This window comes from Argentina silus (genome assembly GCF_951799395.1).
Source record: "Argentina silus genome assembly, chromosome: 5".
NCBI lineage: Eukaryota > Metazoa > Chordata > Actinopteri > Argentiniformes > Argentinidae > Argentina > Argentina silus.
Genome location: NC_139659.1, coordinates 21742231 through 21767358, shown reverse-complemented (window position 1 = coordinate 21767358; position 25128 = coordinate 21742231). Strand labels below are relative to the sequence as shown.

At 47.8% G+C, this 25128-nt stretch overlaps 1 protein-coding gene across 1 annotated transcript in view; it reads right to left on the bottom strand.

Moving 5' to 3' along the window:
* Positions 1-1735: 1735 nt before the first annotated feature.
* The window catches only part of chsy3 (chondroitin sulfate synthase 3), a 120763-nt gene continuing 97370 nt past the window's right edge, over positions 1736-25128 (bottom strand). The window contains exon 3 of the mRNA XM_083670663.1: positions 1736-3964. Coding sequence (XP_083526789.1) covers positions 2378-3964 — 1587 coding nt within the window. The 3' untranslated portion in view covers positions 1736-2377. The remainder of the gene's footprint in view (positions 3965-25128) is intronic.

Below are 25128 nucleotides of genomic sequence, written 5' to 3'. Positions count from 1 at the left end.
ACAGGAATAGCTCTGGGCTGAACCCCCAACTTTGTGTTTTCTCTAGGTACACTATATTCAGGAGGAGACTATTATGTCTCACTTTGTGATAGAGGAAGTTAGACAAAGAGGAAGAGAAAGAGGAGGAGGAAGACAACACTACCTGTTATTCCACATGTCAACAAACATCATCTACACCAGTTGGAGGCTGGTGGAGGGAGAAATCAGAGGACAGGCTCAATGTAATTGATGGAACGTAATGAGGAATGGTATCAAAATCACATGTTTGATACCATTCCTCATTCCATTGGGTGCATTACAATGAGCACGTCCTCCGATTTCTACCTCCACCAGCCTCCCCTTCCCCACTCTCCTAATCTGAGGAAGAACTACTGTAGAGCCATCTGAATCATGACATGCACTTTCCCCTCCCCCGTAAACAACAACTTTTCCTTCCCAATGAAATTTTACAATCATAAATTATTCAAACACACATGACACAGATGATGTATTATACATACTTAATAATACCCTTCGGCTTCCTAGTCAGTGTTGAGAGATCAAATCACCACACGCACACACACAGATATGAAAAGTCTGCATTTCAACATTTGTTTTTATTATAAATAACCCATTTGAATATACCTTAGTTGTTCTTGCCAGCAAACTGAACGACTTTAAAGCCACAAAGCTAAAGTAATGGAGACAGATGGAGTTTTTGTTGTTCGTTGAAGAAGCATGGTCATGATAGCACACCAGAAAGACATGTGACAATGTGAGCCTTCACGATGAAGATTAAGAACACAGCGAACAGTGGATGCCGGTATCCAGTACCTTAAATCCATGTAAATAGTTTTGACTAGAAAATAAAGATACAATCATCAAAATTATTCACACGCTTTTCTTTTTAAAAAATACTGTGGATGAAGTACTTTCAGATTCTTCTTATTCTTCTTCTTCTTCTTGGTATAAATTAGAAAACTCTAGTCTTACAGTCTCTGTTGCTCCCCCTGCAGGGAGCTTTAAAGCACATTTGTGGAACTTTCAGTACATTATTATTATTATTATTATTATTATTATCAACATTATTGTCATCATAGTCATTATTATTATTATCAACATTATTACTGCTTGGTTCTCTGTGTTGTTGTCAGTCTCCAGGTTCACAGTACTGGGGTCAGTTGCTCAAAAGCTTCGTAGCTTAAGTAGTACTTCATGTGTCCCGCCAACCCAGCTGCAAAGCTGCGAGAGAGTAGCTATTGGAAAATGCAGGTCAGTGTTAACAAAATTCGTTAAATGAAGTACTTTGCTGGTCTCGGAGAGGCATGGGCCTGGATCAAAAACTGAAGTAAAGTATAACTTAAACCACGAAGCATTTGGGAACCTGACCCCTGGTCAGTACTACACAGTACTACTAATACTACCCCAGTATCAATACCCAGTACTGCAGTACTATAGTAGTACTCCCCCAATATTAATACTCATACAGCAGTACTATAGTAGTACTATCCCAGTATTAATACCCACTACTATAGTAGTGCTACTCTAGTATTAATACTCATACTGCAGTATTATAGTAGTACTACTCTAGTATTAATATTCATACTGCAGTACTATAGTAGTACTACTCTAGTATTAACACTCATACTGTAGTATTGTAGTAGTACTACTCTAGTAGTAATACTCATACTGCAGTACTATAGGAGCACTACTGTAGTTTTAATACAGCAGTACTATAGTAATACTACACAGCAGTAGTCCCAGTGTCTGTTGAACATTCATTATAGATGGCCTGGTGATAAGAAGATGTGGTCCTGAGGCATACGTGTGAATCTCATGAAAACAACAACAACAACAACAACAACAACAACAACAACAACAACAACAACAATGGAAGTAAAATAACAAACGAACAAATAAACTAACAAACAAACAGTCCACATCACAGGTCCTTGACGTGGCCTGTGGATGAGAATGTCCTTTGGAAGACGCTGTAGAAGAGAACTGAAGAGACAGGAGAAAACCAATCATCAGACGAACACAAAACAAATTGCACCAAAGATAATTGAGCGTACCCTTGGACTCTCACTTGTTCTCTCTCTCTCTCTCTCATTTTTTCTCTCTCTTATTATTTCCATCTGTCTCTCTCTCTCTCATTCTTTCTCTCTCTCATTTGTTCTCTATCTCTCTCTAATTTGTTTTCTCTCTCTCATTTATTCTCGATCTCTCATTCTTTTTCCTCTCTAATTTATTTTCACTCTGAATTCTCTCTCTCTCACACACACTTACACCACAACAACACCACACTTTGTGTCCATTGCTGTCTGCTCTCCTCTGAGGCAGAACTGAGGTAACCTCGGGATGGGGGGGGGGGGGTCGGGTTGGGTCAGGAGGAATGTCAGGAGGAGGAAGTAGTCCTGTTGTACCCCACCCCTAAGTGTTTCTCCAGCCACAGCTCCGCCAGCTGCATGGCCGAGGCGTACGTGCTGGCTTTTGATCCCAGGCACATCTTGTACTGCTTGGGCTCCAGGCTCGTGTCACACAGGACCGGGTGGTAGACGTGGACGATACCCGGCTCCTGGCTGCGGAACACCTTCAGACCAGAGTTTATGACCTTGGTGAACAGGTCCACGTCCTCCAACCCCCAGCCCTGGATGGACGTGTCGAAGCCGCCGGCCTTCTGCAGGTCGCTCTTATAGATGCAGGTGATGCCGAAGCCGTAGTCTCTCCAGAAGCCGCTCTTCTTGGTGAAGACGTAGCTGCTGTCTCCGGGCGGGGGAGGGGGGTTCCCGCCGTAGACGATCTTGGGGTCGTACTGACTGAAGACCACGGGGTAGTAGGCCTGGCGCCCCAGGACGGCGTTGTCGCGACAGCGTTGGAGGGCGTCCGTGTTGAAGACGAGGTCAACGTCGCAGAAGAAGAGCAGCGTGTCGTTGTCCATCTGGGAGGAGCCCAGCTCCAGGGCCAGACCCCGGGAGAAGTCCCCCGTCATGGGGATCACCGTCATGTCGGCCTTGGGGTATGTCCTGCCATAGGCCTTGATCAGCTCCAGGTGCCTCTCTCGGTCCTGGTTGCTGTCGTTGTCCACCAAGATGACGACCAGCTTCACGTTCTGGTTGGGGATCAGGCAGGTCTTCTCAAAGTTCTCCATGAAGCGGACGAATATGTCGTAGCGTCCCGTCAGCGGGACCAGGAGGTTGACCTTCCTCGGACCCCCGCCGCGCTCACTCGTCTCCCCGCGGGACGACTGGAACGAAGAGAAGATCTTGAGGGAGTTGGAGAGGAAGGAGAAGGACTTGGAGTCGGTGTTGATAGCCTCCACCAGCTCAGCCACGTCCAGCTCCTCAGACTCGGTGAAGAAGGGTCTGCTGAAGGACTGCTGCAGGTACGCGTGCCTCCTCACCGGTACCGTCACCTTCCTGCCCTTGTGCTTCTTATAAAGCAACAGCAGATCCAGGATGTACTCCGCCCCATGCAGGGGGTCCACGCGCCGGTATCCGTACTGGATCTCCTTGAAGTCTATGATGCGCCCGCGGGATTTGGAGTTCTCATTGATCATCTCCATGACCTGCATCACCGTGTCCTCCAGCGCCGCCCTCAGCAGACTCCCCAGGCCCTGCCGGGGCATCTGGGTCTCCCCCGTGGCGTAGAGATGGCGCCCGGTCAGGAAGTCCCACTCGAGGACGTCGTTCCTCTCCGCAGGCGTGTAGCGGTTGTAGGAAGGTGGCGCCCCCAGCTGTTGGTCCTCCCACTGCACCTCGGTGTTGCCTAGGCGACTCATGGCGAGGCCCTCGCGGTGGAGGAGGATGGTCCGGTAGCGTAGCCGAGAGACCTGCCGGCTTAGCATGTAGCCGTGGAGACGGTACTGGTAGGCGGGGCGTTTGTTGGGGTGCAGCGTGATGGCGTTGTGGATCTTGCTGCTGTGGAGCTCCTGGATGAAACCCTTCTTGTTGTGTTCGTAGTTCTCATAGAACAGCTGCTGCATCTGGGGAGAGGAAAGAGAGGCACGGGGGTCAGAACAGGTGGGGAACAGGGTACCTGTTTACCAGGGGAGGCTGGTGGAGGTCGTAATGCATGGAACGGAATGAGGAATGATATCATAACGGTTTGATACCATTCCTCATTTCATTCCATGCATTACAATGAGCCCGTCCTCCGATGCTGTGTAATTACACTATAATTACAAAATTGCATGCTGTTACATAGTAATGTGGTGATTGCATCATTGATGGAGTGTGTTATTACACTAGTGGAAGTAGTTATAGTACAGTTAATCTCTCACTTTAATAACACAAACTATGCAATTATAAAGCTGATTTATTCGTGTGACAGTGCCAGTGGAGTATTGTTATTATGAAACCTTTATTTTTAGGCAGGGGAGGTCTGACTGAGACCAAGGTCTTCTTTTTCAGAGGAGCCCTGCTTACAAAGATCGTAAATGTCCATTCAATGTACAAGAATCTAAAGAGCAAAGAACTCTCTGATCTCTTCGAAAGAAGATTCTCCTTCCTGCAGCTGGTTGTTAGTCATGAATCTCAATGGTTAAACACCAGGCTATTGACTTTGAACAAGCTGCTAGCTATTTTCGACACTCATTTCAAGGGTGAGGACTTCATGAGCTTAATAACTAGTGTTGAGATAAGCAGTAAATTGGTCTAAGCCATAATAACCATTCAGCAGAGCTCTCTGCTAGGTACCCCCCCCCCCCATACACACATACACACACACACACACACACACACACACAAACACACTCACACTCACATAAAGCAAACACGACTCAGAGAGACAGCAGAGCTTCAAGTGTTCATTACAACAAACAGTCAATTAGCCTTTCAGATAGCCTGCGATAGAAGGCTCTAGAACACGCCACGTTGTTGAAGTGTAGCTCAGGTAATTGACAGGAAGGAGGGGGTGAAAGAGCTCCTTTTGTTTTTGGAGGAGAGCAATTACTCTTGTAAGATATGCAGCACTTGTCTGAGTCAGTCTAATTAAATGGAATAACAGTGGGATTGTTTGAAAGCAGACACAGAGTTAATCGCTCGGAAAAACCTATTTAAGGAAACATGACAGATCCTAGGGCGATAGAGAGAGAACACAAACCCTATCTATAAACACTTAATCACTCGCAATCTAGTTAGTGCAATTTTCATATCAGGTCATAATTTGACAATTCGCAAAATTACTCTGGATTTGTTTTTGTTTAGTTTATTATAATCCCCATTAGCTGTTGCTCACTCAGCAGCTACTATCCCTGGGGAGCACACAGAAGATAAAACACATGACACTATACAGAACAGTTATAGACAAGAATAACACAGATGAACAATTATTACCACAATTAATTAAAATAAAAGACAATCAAACATTGTCAGAAACCAAAAAACAATGCCAGAGAATGACTCACGGACCGGAGGAGAGGTGCTGTGACTTAAGACGTTTCTTAAGATGTTGTTTTTTTTAAAGTGGTCTTGCTGTTTGCTTGACTAAGCAGCGATGAAGTACTCCATGTTGACATGGCTCTGTACATCACTGTGCGCCACATAACATTTGTTTTGGTTTGGGTATACAGTGAAGAAACCCATCGTTCCATAATAACACAATAAAACAAGATACAATAGACTGCAGCGATTATTGAAATTCCCCCCCATACTTCACAGACAGAGACAAGTAGGGTGGTACCTACAGGGACTAGTAACCTTTTATTTCCAAGAGCATCGTTTTTCCCCCCACAAAACGCTGTAGGTCTGTTGCTGGCGGAATAACCTTCAACACTGACAGGGAACAGATGATGACAGATGCTCGCGGTGACCTTTCAACCCACTAATAATAACGTATGAGCGTGGAAGCTAAAGCTCTTGAATGGCTTTAGCCTGACCGTGATCCCGAGAGCTAGGCCATCATGACTGACAGAGAAACATCTAATATCCATCTGCTTCCTTCTGCCATCCCAGTCAATGAGGGGTTCGATGCATCAGGCCCAGTGCAGGTAACCTTGCTGTTTACCTTAATCATAGCTGAAGGGGTGCAAGGACGCTGCCTGCCGATTCACTGTGAGTCAATAGAAGCTGTTCCTCTCTGAGAGAGAGACTGCTGGCATCTGCCCTCCTCACCCACACCGTTAATTGAGCTGTTAATTAATCTGCTCTGATAATTACATATCTGCTGCTGCCTATCTCTGGAGCTGAATATTTGCTGCTTGTAGGGAAGAAGAGATAAAGTCGTCCTATCTGTATCTGCTGTGTGTGTGTGTGTGTGTGTGTGTGTGTGTGTGTGTGTGTGTGTGTGTGTGTGTGTGTGTGTGTGTGTGTGTGTGTGTGTGTGTGTGCGTGTGGTCAGTCTAGGCTGAGTAATGGCATATTGAAAGCAGATGTACTTCATTATAATGAATCAGATAGGAACTAGGCTTTGTGTCCTCATTAAAATGGAAATGATTTCCTGATATTATAATGTTTGGACTCCAACTATTCATTTGTTTTGAAAGTCAAGAGGGGTTTAGAAAACCAAGTCAACTTTTAGAAGATTGTGTTAGAAAGCACATACTATTATAAATATTTAATCTCCATATGAGTTACATTTTAAAATGGATAGTAGCCACTTGGGCTTTTCCCTGGGATTAGCATTCAACTGTTCATCATCCTTCTGCTATGAAAGAAAACTAGCGAGGCTATGTTCAGATAATCAAATTAGCGTAGCACGCAGACGGAAGCTTGTACTGGGCATGCCTTCTGAGTAGGGAGCTGCTGCCATGTGGGTCTTGGATGGGAGAATAGAAGCTATCTACGAGGTCATGTGGACTAGACTAGATAGAACCTGTCTCTAGTCTCCCTGCACGATCCTTCTGCCAAACAACATGGCTTCTATCCGTGAAAAAGATAACCATCTGTGATCTGGCCTTGTGTCAAATCACAGTTTTTTTTACAGTACACATTCCTTCTGCTACCAGAGAGAGCTAAAGCTATGTTCCGACAGGCACACTATGTGTCCTTGCATTAGCATTAATGTGGATTAGCGCTCAACTTTTCTTTTTTTTTTCGGTCATAATCCCTCCGTTATCAAAGACAACTACGGTGAGGCTAACCATGCAGAAGGAGTCTATGGTCTGGGCATGCCTTTTGTACTGTATCCACAGTGTGGGTGTAGGAACGCGGTCAAAGAGAGCTGCGGCTTTGTTCCAATATCAACACTAGCGTACCACTCATAAGGAAGCAACATATTAGCCAAGCCTTCTAAGACGCTAGTGTGGGTATTGGAACCCAGCCTGAGCCTAAGTCTGAGATGAGAAGCCATCCAACCAGGGGCATTTACAGTAGAACATAGTTGAACAGACCAAGCATTCTCCTTCTATTTCTATGGAGTAGGACCTCTGGATAAGCACACACAACTGCTTGCCCACAGTATTCCCTCTGTTATTCCATCTCCGGTATCTCTGAGAATGACAGCCAGCAAACCGAGGAGTAGAAGGTACAGGACTACCTCAGTTATTAAACTCCGGGAAACGGCAGTTCCAGTAAGTGAGAATGAAAGCTTCCCGTAGCAAGGTCAGGTCACCCAGAGAAGAAGCCCTCCAGCAGCACAGCGCGCCTGCTTCGTCACCCGCCCCTATCATCACAGCACAGGGCTGCTTCTCTTGTAACTGCACTTAAATTGCAAATTAATGGTTTAAGCTCCCAAATGAAAGAACTGCCCAGAGAGCAGATTTGGCAGTGTGAAGCGACGGAGGGAGAGCGGGAGAGAGGGAGGGAGGGAGGGAGGGAGGGAGGGATAGAGTGAGTGAGGGTGATGCAGAACACAAAGAAATGTTTACTAAACTGGAAACATGTGTTGTTAGATTAGGAGTGGGCACTGGAAGCCACGTTCAACCTCCTGATGGAGCTATGTCCCTGTTGCAACTGGAGGAGAAGGAGTCCTGTTAGGATACAGAGCAGAAGGACTCCTGTTAGGATACAGAGCAGAAGGACTCCTGTTAGGATACAGAGAGCAGAAGTAGTCCTGTTAGGATACAGAGAGCAGAAGGAGTCCTGTTAGGATACAGAGCAGAAGGACTCCTGTTAGGATACAGAGAGCAGAAGGACTCCTGTTAGGATACAGAGAGCAGAAGGAGTCCTGTTAGGATACAGAGCAGAAGGAGTCCTCTTAGGATACAGAGAGCAGAAGGACTCCTGTTAGGATACAGAGCAGAAGGAGTCCTGTTAGGATACAGAGAGCAGAAGGAGTCCTGTTAGGATAGAGAGCAGAAGGAGTCCTGTTAGGATACAGAGCAGAAGGAGTCCTGTTAGGATACAGAGAGCAGGAGGAGTCCTCTTAGGATACAGAGAGCAGAAGGAGTCCTGTTAGGATACAGAGAGCAGGAGGAGTCCTGTTAGGATACAGAGCAGAAGGAGTCCTGTTAGGATACAGAGAGCAGAAGGAGTCCTGTTAGGATACAGAGCAGAAGGAGTCCTGTTAGGATACAGAGAGCAGAAGGAGTCCTGTTAAGATACAGAGCAGAAAGACTCCTTCTGGCTCCTTGCTGTTGACATCTTCACTTCGGGGGATGGGAGTCAAAACCTGAACGCCCATTACTTATGCAGGGCACTGTACGACAAACGAGGACGGGCTCATTGTAATGCATGGGATGTAATGAGGAATGCAATCAAGTGCACGTGTTCTACCTCCACCAGCCTACTCTGGTCAAAGGGATATCGTGCCTGACTGAGCTTGGAGTTTCCTCTTCTGGGACTACTTCTTTACGTTTCATTGTACTAGCCTGACAAACTCAATGGACCGCAACTGAAAGCATTTGACATTTATTTGACCCGGGTCAGGACTGGGCTAGAGTGAGATTGCCTCTCACAGTGCAGTGGCTACTGCTGCAGTCCTGCCCTTCTCAGCTCTGGCCAAAACCCGCGACAGCGACATTTGTGTTTGATAACATTTGGCATTCAGTACAAACAACACAATGCACACGCGCGCGCACGCACGCACGCGCGCACGCACGCACGCACACACACACACACACACACACGCACACACGCACACACACACACACACACACACACACACACACACACAGAAAGCCACATCATCATCATCTACCAATTAGGTGGTTTAGGTGACTGTGTGATTCTGCTGTCTCAGAGCGAGGGATTCCTCTCCTCTTATCCAGCCGTTCACTGGCAGTTTCCATCCCTCCCTCCCTCCCTCCCTCCCTCCCTTCCTCCCTCCCTCTTTTTATCTATCCCACCCAAACAGAGTATCATTCTGATGAGGTCAACTATAATGCTTCTTAATTGTGCTGTGAGAAACTACGGAGAAGAAACAGTGTCTCCAGGGGAACTATCTCATCTGGTCTGTAGCGGAATGAAATAACTGTCCTGTCAACAGCTTGGCCTGTGTGCTGCTTAATGTAGGTTATAGAGTATATCTTAATGTAGGTTATAGACTATATCTTAATGTAGCCTATAGAGTATATCTTAATGTAGGCTATAGAGTATATCTTAATGTAGATATAGAGTAAAGGTTTAAAGGTTTTAGTTTAGTAATGAGTCACATAAAGAGCAGTAAAGACAAGGGAGAATCACGTACAGCATTAGGCTGTAAACTGCAAGCAAGATGCTGGTGTTGGACTGAGAGCTCTCCGGATGAGGTCATCTGCAAGATGGCTGTTGAATCAGTCTTTCCAACTCTCTCTCTCTCTCTCTCTCTCTCTCTCTCACACACACAGACACACACACAGACACACACAGACACACACACACACACAGACAGAGTCACACCGATGTTCCAGACATTACAGAGCAAATTCCTGAGGCCAGATTGTTTTACTGAGTCAAACCCCGCTCTACTTCACCCTCCCCAGAGGACCAGCTTCAGCTCCCTCTTCCTCCCTCTCTCTCACTCTCTCCCTTTCTCCCCTCTCTCTCTCTCTTCCTTTCTCCCCTCTCTCTCACTCTCTCTATCCCTTCCTTTCCCTCTCTCTCGCTCTCCCCCCTTTCCTTCATCTCTCTCTTGCTCCCTTCCTCCCACTCTCTCTCTCTCGCCCCTTTCTATCTCTCCCCCATCTCTCTCTCTCTCTCTCTCCCCCTCTCTATCTCTCTCGCCCTCTCTATCCCCCCCCATCTCTCTCTCTCTCTCTCGCCCTCTCTACCCCCCCCCCCCCCTCCCCCATCTCTCTCTCTCTCCCTCCCTCTCTCTCTGTCTCTCTCTTTCTTTCATCTTAATGTAATAACGCTTCAGCGTCCCGCTCACCTCACAATAGCTACCTTTATCAGTACCAGAGGAGTGAAGCGGACCATTGTGCCAGGCGGGCGTTTATCTGACCGAGGCTGTAGAGCAGGCGGAGCTGGAATGAGAACCGATTCACATCTTAATTGTGAAGACATGGTGTGGACCTAATTCACTGAACGTGGGGGGATGGAGCTAACCGAATTACCTTGTTACTTTAAAATGACGGTCAGAAGTTTAAAACGGCGCTATCCTAGCTTAAACGTAGACCCCTGTAGAGGTTGCAATAAGCTTTTATATTCTATTCTGTCAATCTACAGCATAAAGGGCTGAATCCTAATCTGAGATAAAAAAAACGTTGTTAAAAAAAAAAAAAGGCCTGTGAAAGTTAAATCCGATATGGTGAGTCGTAATTCGCTCCAGAGTGAGCCTGAAGTGGAACTGATTGCACGTGATGCAGCAAGATATTCTGCGGTGGCGAGAAGTACCACAACACCTCTCCCATTCAGAGCCATACAAAGCTCTCACTGAGGAGTCTGGGAGCTCTGGAGGCATGTCAACCAATCCGTCTGGCAACCTTCTCCATTCATCACATGACTCTGCCAGCTGGCTGCTCGCGCTCACGCACACGCACACACGCACACACACACACACACACACACACACACACACACACACACACACACACGCTGATACATCATGGGAAAATAAGACATGGTGATCCGTTCTCTGAAAGATGAGAGTGAGCTCCTCAGAAGCGAACAGGGAATTTACCTCTGGCGGAAGGAAGTTTTTAATCAATTTCTGAGACCGCCATGGGAAATAAACGTAAAAGAGTAAACCTTTGGTCCTTGGGTCGTTTCCCGCCAGACGCTATGACACTCGTGGTTAGGTTCCTCACTATGAATTCTGGGAAGGCGCCTGATGATAAACAGTTGGTCATGGCTAACACACGCTAACACACGTGAAGGACATGCCACTAACATGTGATGATGTCTCTCTTAGAAGCTATTCCTGTTTGCTCTTATCGATGAAATAAACAATGTCTTCTCTTTCCAGCAGGGATTTGGCAGGGCAGGCTCTCCGCTGTCACACCCAGTTGATGCTTTCATTGAGACGCCCACTTAACTGATCAATAGCTGTCATGTGGCCCTGGTGTTTAGAAAACGCTGATTCTGTTTAGTGCTGCAAGGCTCTAGAGTATTACACACACACACACACACACACACGCGCGCGCGCGCCCATACACGCACATGCATGTGCATACACGCATATGCATGCACAATCGCATTCGCATACACACACACACACACACACACACACACACACACACACACACACACACACACACACACACACACACACACACACAGGACAGACAGGGCAGGGACCATGCTAAATGGTGAGAGATGCTGCTAGCTCTCCCTAATGATGACAGAGCACCACTCTCCATCTCTCCCCCGTGGTGCTCGCCCACACACACACACACACACACACACACACACACACACAGGAAAAACCCTATGTGCCGTCTTCAATTAACCTCCTTTTATGAAAATGGATATTGCTAAGGGCAGGCCTGAAGGGGCGACATCACCATATGGTATCTATCAATAGACTCTGTCTGTTTGTGATATCCTCGCTATCAGCTGTTACACAGACACGTAGCAGCACTGACCAGACAGGCCTCAGAACGAGGCAGTACTAATAATGCTGGTGGTGGGAGTCAATGTGATCCATCATATCTACAGCCTCTCTGGGGTGGGTTGTGTTGGGGAGGGGGGGACTGGGGCGGGGTGGGGCGGGGCGGGCTGGGGTGGGGTGGGCTGGGGTGGTGTGGGGCGAGCTGGGGTAGGGTGGTCTGGGCTGGGGTTGGGGGGTCTAGGGCGGGGTGGTGTGGGGCGGGCTGGGGTGGGGTGGGCTGGGGTGGTGTGGGGCGAGCTGGGGTAGGGTGGTCTGGGCTGGGGTTGGGGGGTCTAGGGCGGGGTGGTGTGGGCTGGGGTGGGGTGGGGTGGGCTGGGGTAGGGTGGTCTGGGGTGGAGTTGGGGGGTCTAGGGCGGGGTGGTGTGGGGCGGGCTGGGGTGGGGTGGGCTGGGGTGGTGTGGGGCGAGCTGGGGTAGGGTGGTCTGGGCTGGGGTTGGGGGGTCTAGGGCGGGGTGGTGTGGGCTGGGGTGGGGTGGGCTGGGGTAGGGTGGTCTGGGGTGGGGTGGGGTGGTCTTGGGGCGGGGTGGGGTGGTCTGGGGCGGGGTGGGGTGGGCTGGGGTAGGGTGGTCTGGGCTGGGGCGGGGTGGGGCGGGCTGGGGTAGGGTGGTCTGGGGTGGGGTGGGGTGGTCTTGGGCGGGGTGGTGTGGGCTGGGGTGGGGTGGGTTGGGGTGAGGTAGGGTGGTCTGGGGTGGATGGGTTGGGGTGTGGTGGGTTGGGGTGAGGTAGGGTGGTCTGGGGTGGATGGGTTGGGGTGTGGTGGGTTGGGGTGGGGCGGGGACTGCTGTGGGATTCACATTACCTACTGTCACTCTCTTTTATCTCTGTCTCCCTCTCCTCTCTCTCAGCTCCCCCCCCCCCATCTTCCTCTCTCTTTCCTCTGTCTCCCATCTCTCTCTCCCTTCTCATCCCTCTCTCTCACTCTCTCTCTCTCTTAAGTTGGTAAACTAGCACGAGGAGCAGTATGGCGCTGCCCACTAGCTAGTGCTGGCCTTTCTCCGTCAGAAGAACCCCCCCCCCCCACCCTCCACCCCCCCCGTGCAGTGTCTCCATGAAGACTCTTTCAGCATCCGCATCAACAAGAACACAACTACATTTCTACTTTACATGCACCCTGCCTTAACCCCCCCCCCCCTCCCCCCCGCCTCCAAACCCCTCCTTCCTAATGTTGCAGTCGCTAAACAACAAAAGCACTTTGTTGGATGACAGTGATGTTGCTCTGTGGATATTGGAAGTGTCTGACGATGACAGGGTTTGGTGTGTGTGTGTGTGTGTGTGTGTGTGTGTGTGTGTGTGTGTGTGTGTGTGTGTGTGTGTGTGTGTGAGTGAGAGCGTGGGAGGTGTGTGTGTAACTGCTTGCGGGTGTTTGTGTGTGTGTGTGTGTGTGTATCAGGAAGCACAAAGGCAGTTGGGAGAGAGGCTACAGTGTGTGTGTGCGTGTGTGTGCGTGTGTGTGTGTGTGTGTGTGTGTGTGTCTCAGCCTGCAGTGATGTGTTGTAGAGCTCCTCCTCTCCTGTCTCAGAAGCATATGGCAGCAGAGACCCTCGCAGTGATGGAGGCACAGCCGGCCCCATTGCGCTACATCAATTACACTTCCTCTCTCTTGTCCTCATCTCCCTCTCCTCTCCTCCCTTTGTCTGTTCTGTTCTGTTCTATTCCACGGCGTTAGCTGCTGTTGCCGTGGTTACACACAACGTGGTGTATCTCAGGAACAGAAGGAAATCATAAAAGATGGAATCATTTGTTGTTGGATTCTTGACAATTCGCTTAGCCTGCACACATACACACACATGCGCGCGCACGCGCGCACGCGCGCGCACGCACACACACACACACACACACACACACACACACACACACACACACACACACACACACACACACACACACACACACACACACACACACACACACACACGCACACACGCACGCAGACACCCACCCACACACACACACACACGGTTACTGCAGAGTTAGTCATAACACGTAGGTGAACTCTGACCTTTCTCTAGAGCTGGGGGTCATGTTGCTTGGTCAGTGTGAGTCAGTGTCATTAAAACGGTGGGAAGAGACCAGGTATATAGAGTGCATTTGGAAAGTATTCAGACCTCTTCACTTTTTAAAATGGATTCAATTTATTTTTTTCCTCATCAATCTACACACAATACCCCACAATGACAAAGCCAAAACAGGTTTTTAGAAATGTTTGCTAATTTATTAAAAATTAAAAAAAGATCACATTTACATAAGTAGTCAGACCCTTTGCTATGGCTTTGACCTCAGGTGCATCCTGTTTCCATTGATCATCCTTGAGATGTCAGGACTGCAGAGTCACTACCAATCTTCCGCCGTAGATTGAAAACCCATCTCTTCAGGCTACATCTTAACAGTCCTTCCTAAGACCTCTACACCCCCACTACCCTCCCTATACTAACCCTAACCCCAACCCTTGAGGCCTCTTCACCCCCACTTCCCCCCTGTACAAGTTCTCTCCGGTTAATAAATAATTAATAAATAAAAAAATAAAAATTGGCTTCTGGCATTACGACTGCCAATGGCCACTGGTGTGAGCATTGATTACTTTGTCTTATGATGACTGTTGGATAGATGATTCACTTACTTAAACAAATGTATTTGCTGTAAGTCGCTTTGGATAAAGTCTGCTAAATGCCATAAATGTAAATGTAGATGTTTCTACAACTTGATTGGAGTCCACCTGTGGTAAATTCAATTGATTGGACATGATCTGGAACGGCACACACCTGTCTATATAAGGTCCCACAGTTGACAGTACATGTCAGAGCAAAAACCAGGCCATGAGGTCGAAGGAATTGTCCGTAGACTTCTGAGACAGGATTGTATCGAAGCACAGATCTGGGGAAGGGTACCAAAACATTTCTGCAGTATTGAAGGTCTCCAAGAACACAGTAACCTCAATCATTCTTAAATATAAGACGTTTGGAACCACCAAGACTGTTCCTAGAGCTGGCCGCCTGGCCAAACTGAGCAATAGGGGGAGAAGGGCCATCGTCAGGGAGGTGACCAAGAACCCAATGGTCATTCTAACAGAGCTCCAGAGTTCCTCTGGGAGAACCTTCCAGAAGGACAACCATCTCTACAGCACTCCACCAATCCGGCCTTTATGGTAGAGTGGCCAGAAGGAAGCCTCAGTTTACTCCTCAGTAAAAAGCTCATGACAGCCTGCTTGGAGTTTTCAAAAGGCACCTAAGGGACGGTATGATGAAACCAATATTGACCTCTTTGACCTGAATGCCAAGCGTCACGTCTAGAGGAAACCAGGCACCACTCATCATCGCCAATACCACCCCTACGGTGATGCTGTGGGGATTTGTTTCAGCGACAAGGACTGGGAGACGAGTCAGGATCGAGGGAAACATGAACAGAGCAAAGTACAGTGATGAAAACTTGCTCCAGAGCGCTCAGGACCTCAAAATGGACAACGACCCTAAGCACACTTTCCAACAGGACAACGACCCTAAGCACACAGCCAAGACAACGCAGGAGTGGCTTCGGGACAAGTCTCTGAATGTCCTTGAGTGGCCCAGCCAGAGCCCGGACTTGAACCCAGCCGAACATCTCTGGAGAGACCTGAAAATAGCTGTGCACCAATGCTCCCCATCCAACCTGACAGAGCTTGAGAGGATCTGCAGAGAAGAATGGGAGAAACTCCCAAAATACAGGTGTGCAAAGCTTGTAGCGTCATACCCAAGAAGACTTGAGGCTGTAATCACTGCCAAAGGTGCTTCAACAAGTCTTCAACTTCAACAAGTACTGAGTAAAGGGTCTGAATACTTATGTAAATGTGATATTTCAGTTTTTTCTTTTTAATAAATTAGCAAACATTTCTAAAAACCTGTTTTGGCTTTGTCATTATGGGGTATTGTGTGTAGATTGATGAGGGGAAAAAAATAATTTAATCCATTTTAGAATAAGGCTGCAACATAATGTGTGGAAAATAATGTGGAAAAAGTGAAGTACTTTCTGAATGCACTGTACAGACGTCACCACAACACACACCTATACTCCTCTCTTACACACACACACAGATATCCCCAGCCATAGCCCCCCCCCCCCCCCCCCCCCACACACACACACACACCATTCTATCCCTGCGGGCCACACACTTCTGACAGTAACACAGATATCCCCCATGCTAACACTGAGGCCGTATCACACAGGCTGTTTAACACTGTAATCAATGCACTACATCTGCTTTCGAGGGAAACACACACGTGCACACACACACGCACACACACACTCACCCACACACGTACACACACACAGGTACACGCACACACACATACACGCACGCACACACACACACACACACACACACACACACACACACACACACACTCACCCACACACGTACACACACACACACACACACACACACACAAGCTCTCTAAACATGATGGATGTACCCATGAATAATGCACAATATGACACGTTCTCTTAGAATAGGTGGGCGGGAGCTGTTGTCTCTGGCTGAGAGGAATGCTGATATTGAGATGGTAATATGTCATGGTGCACCGCCACCTATACACTCCACTGCACAGGAGCAGGGCTGCAACCATCTATCTACACACGCCACAACACATCTCACCTACTGTTTTCTACAGCAGGGGAGGCTGGTGGAGGTAGACATGGCTCAGGAGGACGGGCTCATTGTTAGGAGGAATGTGTTTGATAGTATTCCTCATTCCATTCCATGCATTACAATGAGCCCCTGTCCTCCGATGTCTACCTACACCAGCCTCCCCTGGCCAGAACATATTTCGCTGTTTTTTTTTCAATAATAGTGTTCCGTATCAGGCAAATACAAATGCTATCATCAATACAGCACAAACACACACCTACCTCTCCGTTGTATGTCGGAATGTATCTCCTCCTACAGAGTAGATGCCAAGGGAGGTTACTCTCACAGCGATTCTTCTACTACAGACTCTTTTCACCATCATCTGTTTCTCAGCCGGCTGAATCGACTTGTATACCCAGTCCTTTAGTCAGACGCTAACACTTAGATGAGAGGAGGCATAGAATCGAAACTGGCTGGATATGAGGAGTGCGGAAGATATGGGAGGCAGCGTGACCCTCCGGGATGACTGCAGACGTGGTCTCCATGGTGACATCTCATCAACAACTTGAATAGAACTGAAAGTTTTTGCAAAAAGGGAACTTTGCCCTTTCCAGAGAGCCACTTCTGGTCAGGAACGGATGATCAATTGCGCCCCGGCCGCTCCACCGTGCCTGTTATTGGTGGTTAATTGCAGCAGCAGCATAGAGGCGGAAGGGAGAGCGAAGGAAGCAAGCCTTAGATGCCCTCGTCCCCGGGCACCAGAGGGATTGGGGCTGAGAGAGGCAATGGGATTCATCTCTGACTGGCGCAAGGCTTTGAAGGTTGTTTAAAGCCAACAGTGGAGAGAGAATCTCCACCCCCCCCCCCCCCCTCCTCCTCCTCCTCCCCCTCCCTCCCTCCCACGTCTGGGGGGGGGGGTTCGGGTGTTAAGAGAGGCGAGTCGAAATTGAGTTCACAAAGTGTTACTCTCATTCTACCTTTCAAGTCTGTCGCACATCGAATGTCTCCTTTACAGAGAGGGCCCCGGCTTCGGCTCGACAGGCTAGATAACATGAGGGAGGTATTGAAATGCCACCAACCGTCGCCTGCGCCCGGCGCCTAGCGAAGCCCCTGACAGCCTGGTGCTATCAGACTCTGGGAGCCTTTGAAGGCTGAGAGCGACGTTCTCACCCTCCCTGGGACGCGCGGCTGTTCGCAGTGATACGACCGTTAACTAGTCAAAGCCGCGGTTTTCACGTTGTTGTTTACTCCGGGAGGAGAGGAGCTCTGAGAAGTACAGGTTTAGGAGAGGCACATCAAATGAGTGATTAAAAGGGTTTATAGCTGATGAAAAAACGACGTGGGCCTGTGTCAGAGCTGAGGCGGTTCTTACAGCAGATACAGTTATTAGGCCTTTTAACATTCAGTCATTCTGTTTGGAACGCTCGCCCCCAAAGGGACCGGGAAGAGGACCAGACTCTGGATTCAACTTTGAAATGTAAACTAATGGAAAACAGTTGGAGGTAGATGGAAACTGTTTCATGCTGTTTCTAACTGGCAGAAGTAGGGTTTAACCCCCCCCCCCCCCCCCCACTCCCTAATCTCTCCATCATTCCAGTAACATGTCTAATCTTGACATCCAATACCTATATCATATTCGTAATATATTCCTATCACTATCATGAACCATAATAACATCGTTCTAGAGATAACATTTACCTAATTGCTAGTTTTAACGACCTCAAGGTCCTCGTTACAATGTAGTTAATTGTGATTACCCCCCAGTAAGGGCACTCTGACCTAGGCAAGGTAATAATGGTAATTGGCAGGCAGTGAGATGCTTACAGCTGCTGGGATAATACTGAGCTACACACACACACACACATGTGCACACACACGCACGCACGCACGCACACACAAACACACACACACACACACACACACACACACACACACACACACACACACACACACACACACACACACACACACACACACACACACTCAGCCAGACCTCAGACAAAGTCAAACAAGGACAGTTGAGGTGTAGCAGCAAGAGCCTTAACGTTGTTTGTCCTAATGAGGACTGAGAGGAAGAGGTTATGGTGCGTGTCCACTCAGCTCAGCCTCCTGTAATTAATATGGAGGAAGAATTCCTAACGCTAAGCTGTTCACAGCCTATAAACCCAGCCTATAAACCCTTAGGATTAGTCAGGGACTAAGTAGGGGGTGCTGGTGCTGGTCGGTGGGGTACAGCAGTGTATGACCTGATGAAGATGAAGACACTACTGATGAAGATGAAGACACTACTGATGAAGACACTACTGATGAAGATGAAGATACTACTGATGAAGATGAAGACACTACTGATGAAGACACTACTGATGAAGATGAAGACACTACTGATGAAGATGAAAACACTACTGATGAAGACACTATTGATGAAGATGAAGATACTACTGATGAAGATGAAGACACTACTGATGAAGATAAAGATGAAAACACTACTGATGAAGATGAAGATACTACTGATGAAGATACTACTGATGAAGATGAAGACACTACTAATGAAGATGAAGACACTACTGATGAAGATGAAGACACTACTGATGAAGATGAAAACACTACTGATGAAGATGAAGACACTACTGATGAAGATGAAAACACTACTGATGAAGATGAAGACACTACAACCAGACGACGACGCCACTGAGATCCAAACGTGGTCTGTCTGTGTGCGTCTGAGGGAAATCTCCATGGGAGCATACCAGAGTTTCAGACATTCCCTTTGCCTTCAATACATTTTCTTCTGTCCTGCACCTGATACACTGGATGTGCATTCGTGTGATGACATTGTTGTAGTGTGGGTGCACCTTAACAGTCTACAGTGGCTTCCTTTCCTTCATCTCCTCTCCCTCCCTCTCTCCCTCCCTCCCTCCCTCAACTCCCTGGATCTCTCTGATGTGCAGTGAGAACGTCTCTCATGTTTATGTGGTAAGTAGAGTAGAGTACGGATGGCCAGGGGAATGCAGAGAGAGCGGTGCGCCTCAGGGTTCTGCTTTCGTCTCAAACAGTTGATAGAGGCTAGTGAATAATGCAGGTTCTCAGGAGGAATGGCTGTTAGTTGGTGAGTGAGTGAATGAGCGGATTAGAGAGAGACCCGGGTATGGCCGGTGGAGGTAGAAACCGGAGGACGGGCTCCTCGTAATGCATGGAACGGATTGAGGAATGGCACCAAACACACTTGTTGGTTACCGTTCCGTATCCCGTTCCATGAATTACGATGAGCCCGTCCTCCGGTTTCTACCTCCACCAGTCCTCTGCTGATAGAGACATGACACCTTCCTGTACCAAGGCTGCTACATGACTGTATCTGGGAGAAGGGATTTAGAGGAGCTCTTGAAAAGGCCACTAGGTGAAACGTCTAGCCCTGGCTCGCTTACTGCTTTAGTTATTTTAGGATTCAATCAAAAGAAATAGAGGTTACTTTTGGAGGTTTAATTTAGAAAAGAGATTCTCCCTACAAGCCCATTGGCTAACGACTAGCATCGGGACGTCTTGATATGGGTCCTTCGGGGGGGGGGGGGGGGAGGAGGGAGAGGGGGGTGGGCTGGATGAATTCCAGAGGATTCTACTAACATCTTGGAACTAAGGAGTGATTCCAATGGGGAAATCACAGGTGGAATGAAAGTAATATGCAAACGAGCATGCCATGATTAAGTAATTAGGAAACAAGGTGGAGCGAGACACACACACACACACACACACACACCCACCCTCAGGAGGTTTAGCAGTACAACGTTAGCATTCATGTTTCACTTAACACACTGCCTCCCTTATTAAACCTAATGAGATGCACTAATTATGGTCTATTAATGATGTTTGAGTGAGTTACGGTAGCATGACTTACTGTAGCTGTGCACTGTAGTGAGAGAGAGAGAGAGAGAGTTGAGAGATAGAGAGAGAGAGAGATATGAGAGATGAGCGAGAGATAGAGAGATCAGAGAGATAGAGATGAGAGGGATAGAGAGAGAGAGAGCGAGATGAGGGAGAAGAGAGAGAGAGAGAGAGAGACAGAGAAAGAGAAGAGAGAGAGAGAGAGTGTGAGAGAGAGAGCGAGAGTTGTTATGATTGTTTAGTTGTTATGAAAGCACAGATAATTCCTCAAGAGATTGTTACAATCCTGAGATCCGTGCAAGACCACAAGCTGTTCTGGAGGAGCCCGAAGCGACATTCCAGAACAGAGCGTCGGTCCAAGAAGCTGCTGGCTGGGAAAGGGAGTCAGGAGAACCAGGGAGGAATGATACTTATGATCTACTACAGCCCACTCTCAGCTGGGCCTGCTTACCCGGACTGAGAGGAGCTCATGGTGGAATTTATCCTAAAGTCTCCTAGCAATACAGAGCAAAGAGGCTGAACATATTGTCAGTGTTGGGAAAACGACTCTGGAAATGGGTATAACTAAATTAGCAATTACTTTACACAGGAAGACGTTTGACTCTAAAGCTACCCTTGAGAGAAATATAGCTTGTCAAACTAAAGCCTCAATGAAAAAGTAGTTCACTGCATCGAAACTACTTCATCCAACACACGACAGTCAGTCAGTGAAAGATAAAATGCTGTAAAATCACAGAGAGAGAAAACTGGTGAAGCGGAGCAAAATTGGGGAGATAAAGGGAGTAAAGGAATAAATAGTAGGGGAATTTGACGCTCAAGGGCTGGAATAATCGTTAAATTCATGTTTTTTTTGTTGTTTTCTTTAGGAAAAAAGGTTACTACTAGAAACATGACTAAGATTTGTTTTTTGATTTAGTTTAACTACCACCAAGCTACTACAACATTATATAAGAGGAGCTCCACCCCTCCAGAGAACACAGTAGAACATTCTATAAGAGGAGCTCCACCTGTCTATGTGAAGATGATAATCTGATCAGACTGATGAACAGCTTCTTGGTTTCCCCTCAGGACTCAAAGAAGGGAGGGAGGGAGGGAGGGAGAGAGACAGAGAGATAGAGAGAGAGAGAGGGAGAGAGAGCATTGTATATCACCTTGATCTCTGAAGGAGTTCCAGGGGACATAGCAGTGCTTCCAGGAGGAATGTGGATGGAGAGAAGACACCTCAGAGAAGACACCTCAGAGAAGACACCACAGAGAAGACACCTCAGTGAAGACACCTCAGTAAAGACAAGACACCTCAGAGAAGCCACCTCAGTAAAGACACCTCAGAGAAGACAGGCCAGAGAAGACACCTCAGAGAAGCCACATCAGTAAAGACACCTCAGAGAAGACAGGCCAGAGAAGACACCTCAGAGAAGACACCACAGAGAAGACACCTCAGTGAAGACACCTCAGTAAAGACAAGACACCTCAGAGAAGCCACCTCAGTAAAGACACCTCAGAGAAGACAGGCCAGAGAAGACACCTCAGAGAAGACACCTCAGAGAAGACAGGCCAGAGAAGACACCTCAGAGAAGACACCTCAGTGAAGACACCTCAGTGAAGACACCTCAGAGAAGACACCTCAGAGAAGGCACCTCAGTGAAGACACCTCAGCGAAGACACCCCAGAGAAGACAGGCCAGAGAAGACACCTCAGAGAAGACAGGCCAGAGAAGACAGGCCAGAGAAGACAGGCCTTACGGACAGGGACATGACAATGACATGGACCTGCTTACTGACTCTATCACCTGCTATGTGCTATTCGGTACAGACTCTGTCATTCCACTTGTAAAACTATATCCAACAAACATCACACTATGAATCCCAAAAGATGTGAAGCTATGTTTGGCTCTCCTACAAGGTGACAAACAAAAGTCAACACTCTTAATAAAGCAATTCTAAATATGATGAGGAATGCTAAACTACTGTTACAAAAACAAGGTTGAGGAGCAATTCACTACCTCTGGGAAGGCATGGAAGGCCTGGACAGACCTGGACATCATGATGGGCAGACTACAGACACATCTAACCAATGATCGAACTCCAGTCAGGTTTCAAATGAACACTTTTAATCAGGGGAGGCTGGTGGAGGTAGAAATCAGAGGAGGGCTCATTGTAATGCCTGGAATGGAATGAGGAATGGTGTTTGATACCATTCCTCATTCCATTCCATGCATTGCAATGAGCCTGTCTTCCGATTTCTACATTCAACAGATCTTCCAAGCTGTCTTCCTCATAAGGCTTTCCTCCGTAGGGCGGACCCTTGGCTGCTAGACCAGATCCTCGGCTGCTGGACCATAATGGCCTTAAAGGGAGAGGACTCCAGGACTGAGCAGAACAGCTGGGAGCTGGATTTGATAGACTTCTACATTCTGTGATCGACTACAACGTGTTTAAGTCAACGGGTCAGCATCAAATTAAGTGATTTTAAGCACGATTGTTCCCCAAGGCTGTTTTATCTTCTGTCCTCTTCTCTATAAACAACGGAATACTGAGTAACAGACATGGTCCGACCCTGATCAGATATGCAGATGACTTCCCCGTCTGACAAACCTTCTCTAACTCGTTCAGTGCCGAGGGTGAATAATGTCACCCAAATGGTCAACATTCTAGAGTGCCAAGGGTGGGTTTATTCACCAAAAATGCATCAGTTATGATGCTTCACTTTGTGGCCAATCAAAGTACGGTTGCTAGGTAAATACCACATAAAACACTTGACACTCTAGGTGGTGAGTGTTCAAGAATTCTTTGGCAGTGTATGAGTCAACCAGGTATGTCGGCGTGTGTCAGCACCCTGTCCTCCTGGCTCAAGGCTACTTTCCTCAGGCTGAATGTCTAGACGACCAGAAAGCTGTGCCTGGGAGGATGACAGAACAACTGGCTCACTTCACCTACTCTCCAAGCCAAGCCTGGGTCTTCCACCATGGGAGACCCAGGTTCGAACCCTGTTTTTCACACTGCTGCTGCCACCTGCTTCTGCATGACCACCAGCACCACAGATGGAACATTTACATTTATGGCATTTAGCAGACGCCTTTATCTAAAGCGACTTACAACAGATACATTTGTTTAAGTAAGTGAATCATCTATTCATCAGTCATCATAAGGTAAAGTAATCAATGCTCAGACCAGGGGCCATAGGCAGTCACAATGCTAGAAGAAGGATTTTTTTTTAATTTATTGTTTTATTTTTTATTTATTAACAGGAGAGAAACTTGTCCAGGGGGGTAGTGGGGGTGAACGGATCATTAGGAGGGACCGTTAAGATGTAGCCTGAAGAGATGGGTCTTCAATCTACGGCGGAAGATTGGTAGTGACTCTGCAGTCATGACAGCAGTGGGAAGCTCATTCCACCAGCGGGGCGCCAGGACAGTGAAAAGCCGTGACCGAGTAGTGTGGCTGCTGCATTCACGTAGAGGCAGCAGTGCCAGGCGGCCAGCCGAGGTGGAAGAGTGGACTGATCGGGCAGGGGTTTGGGGGCTGACCACTGCTTGCAAGTAGAACCCCTGGCTCAAGAATATAAACCCCATTATTCCCTTTCCAGCCCTAGAGAGCAGACTGAGAGAGAGAGAGAGAGAGAGGAGGCCATGAGAGTTCCTCTACGGTGATGACACTGTCTGGATCAGATACAAAATGCTGCTATTATAGTTTGACTCTGATTGGCTGATGTGCGTGGGACAGTAAACTGGTTGTTGAGGCAGATGGGAGCTCCTGGCTTAGAGAGAGGTTACAAGACAGGGAAGAGATGATAGTTGACGGCCAATCAGGTTACAGGACAGGGAAGAGATGACAGCTGATGACAGGTTTACAGGACAGGGAAGGGGAGGTGACAGCTGAAGGCCTATCAGGTTATGGGACAGGGAAGACATGACAGCTGATGGCCTATCAGGTTACAGGACAGGGGAGAGGAGGTGACAACTGATGGCCAATTAGGTTACAGGACAGAGAAGTTGGAGATGACATCACATCCACCCAGCAGGCTTCAGGCACTGTAGCTCTGGTAGGGAAAGGATTAGGATTATAGTCTTCTGAAAACAAACTACTGGAGATACAGGCCGAGGTATGGATATGCATATTGAATAGTTGTACCTCTAAACTATGTTAAATGGGAAACAATAGACCCGGGGAGAATGTAATAACTTTAAGAGACTGTCTAGGACCATCTACTGTCCCCTCCTCTCAGAGAGTAATGGGCTCCAGTGCGGCGTGGAGTAAATGAGATTGCCACAATTCAATTATGGTCTGTATGAATGGTGTTATGGCAACGTCAGGACAGTAACAAGTGGACCAGCAGGGAGAGGGAGGGGGAGGTGGAAGGGAGGGAGAGAGGAGGGAGAGAGAGGTAGGGAGACAGGGAGAGGGAGGGAGAGAGGGAGGAAGGGAGAGGGAGAGGGAGGGAGAGGGTTTGAGCTGTGGTGATGTCTGACCACATCATTCATCAAACTGCAAACTCATTTTAAGAGTGAAGTTGGAAAGAGAGAGAGAGAGAGAGAGAGAGAGAGAGAGTGTGCTTTGTGAAGGTTTTCTCCAGTTCTTTTCTGCAGAGTGTGTGTGTGTGTGTGTGTGTGTGTCTGTGTGTGTGTTCAAATGTTTTCTCCAGCTTTTTCTCCAGATTTATTCCGCAAGGCCCTCTGCCCAACGACAGACAAAGCGAGAATGTCTTCTGCATGGTAGCGTCTGGAGTAAATTGGATGAACGTTTGCTGACCAAACTTCATTTCACACC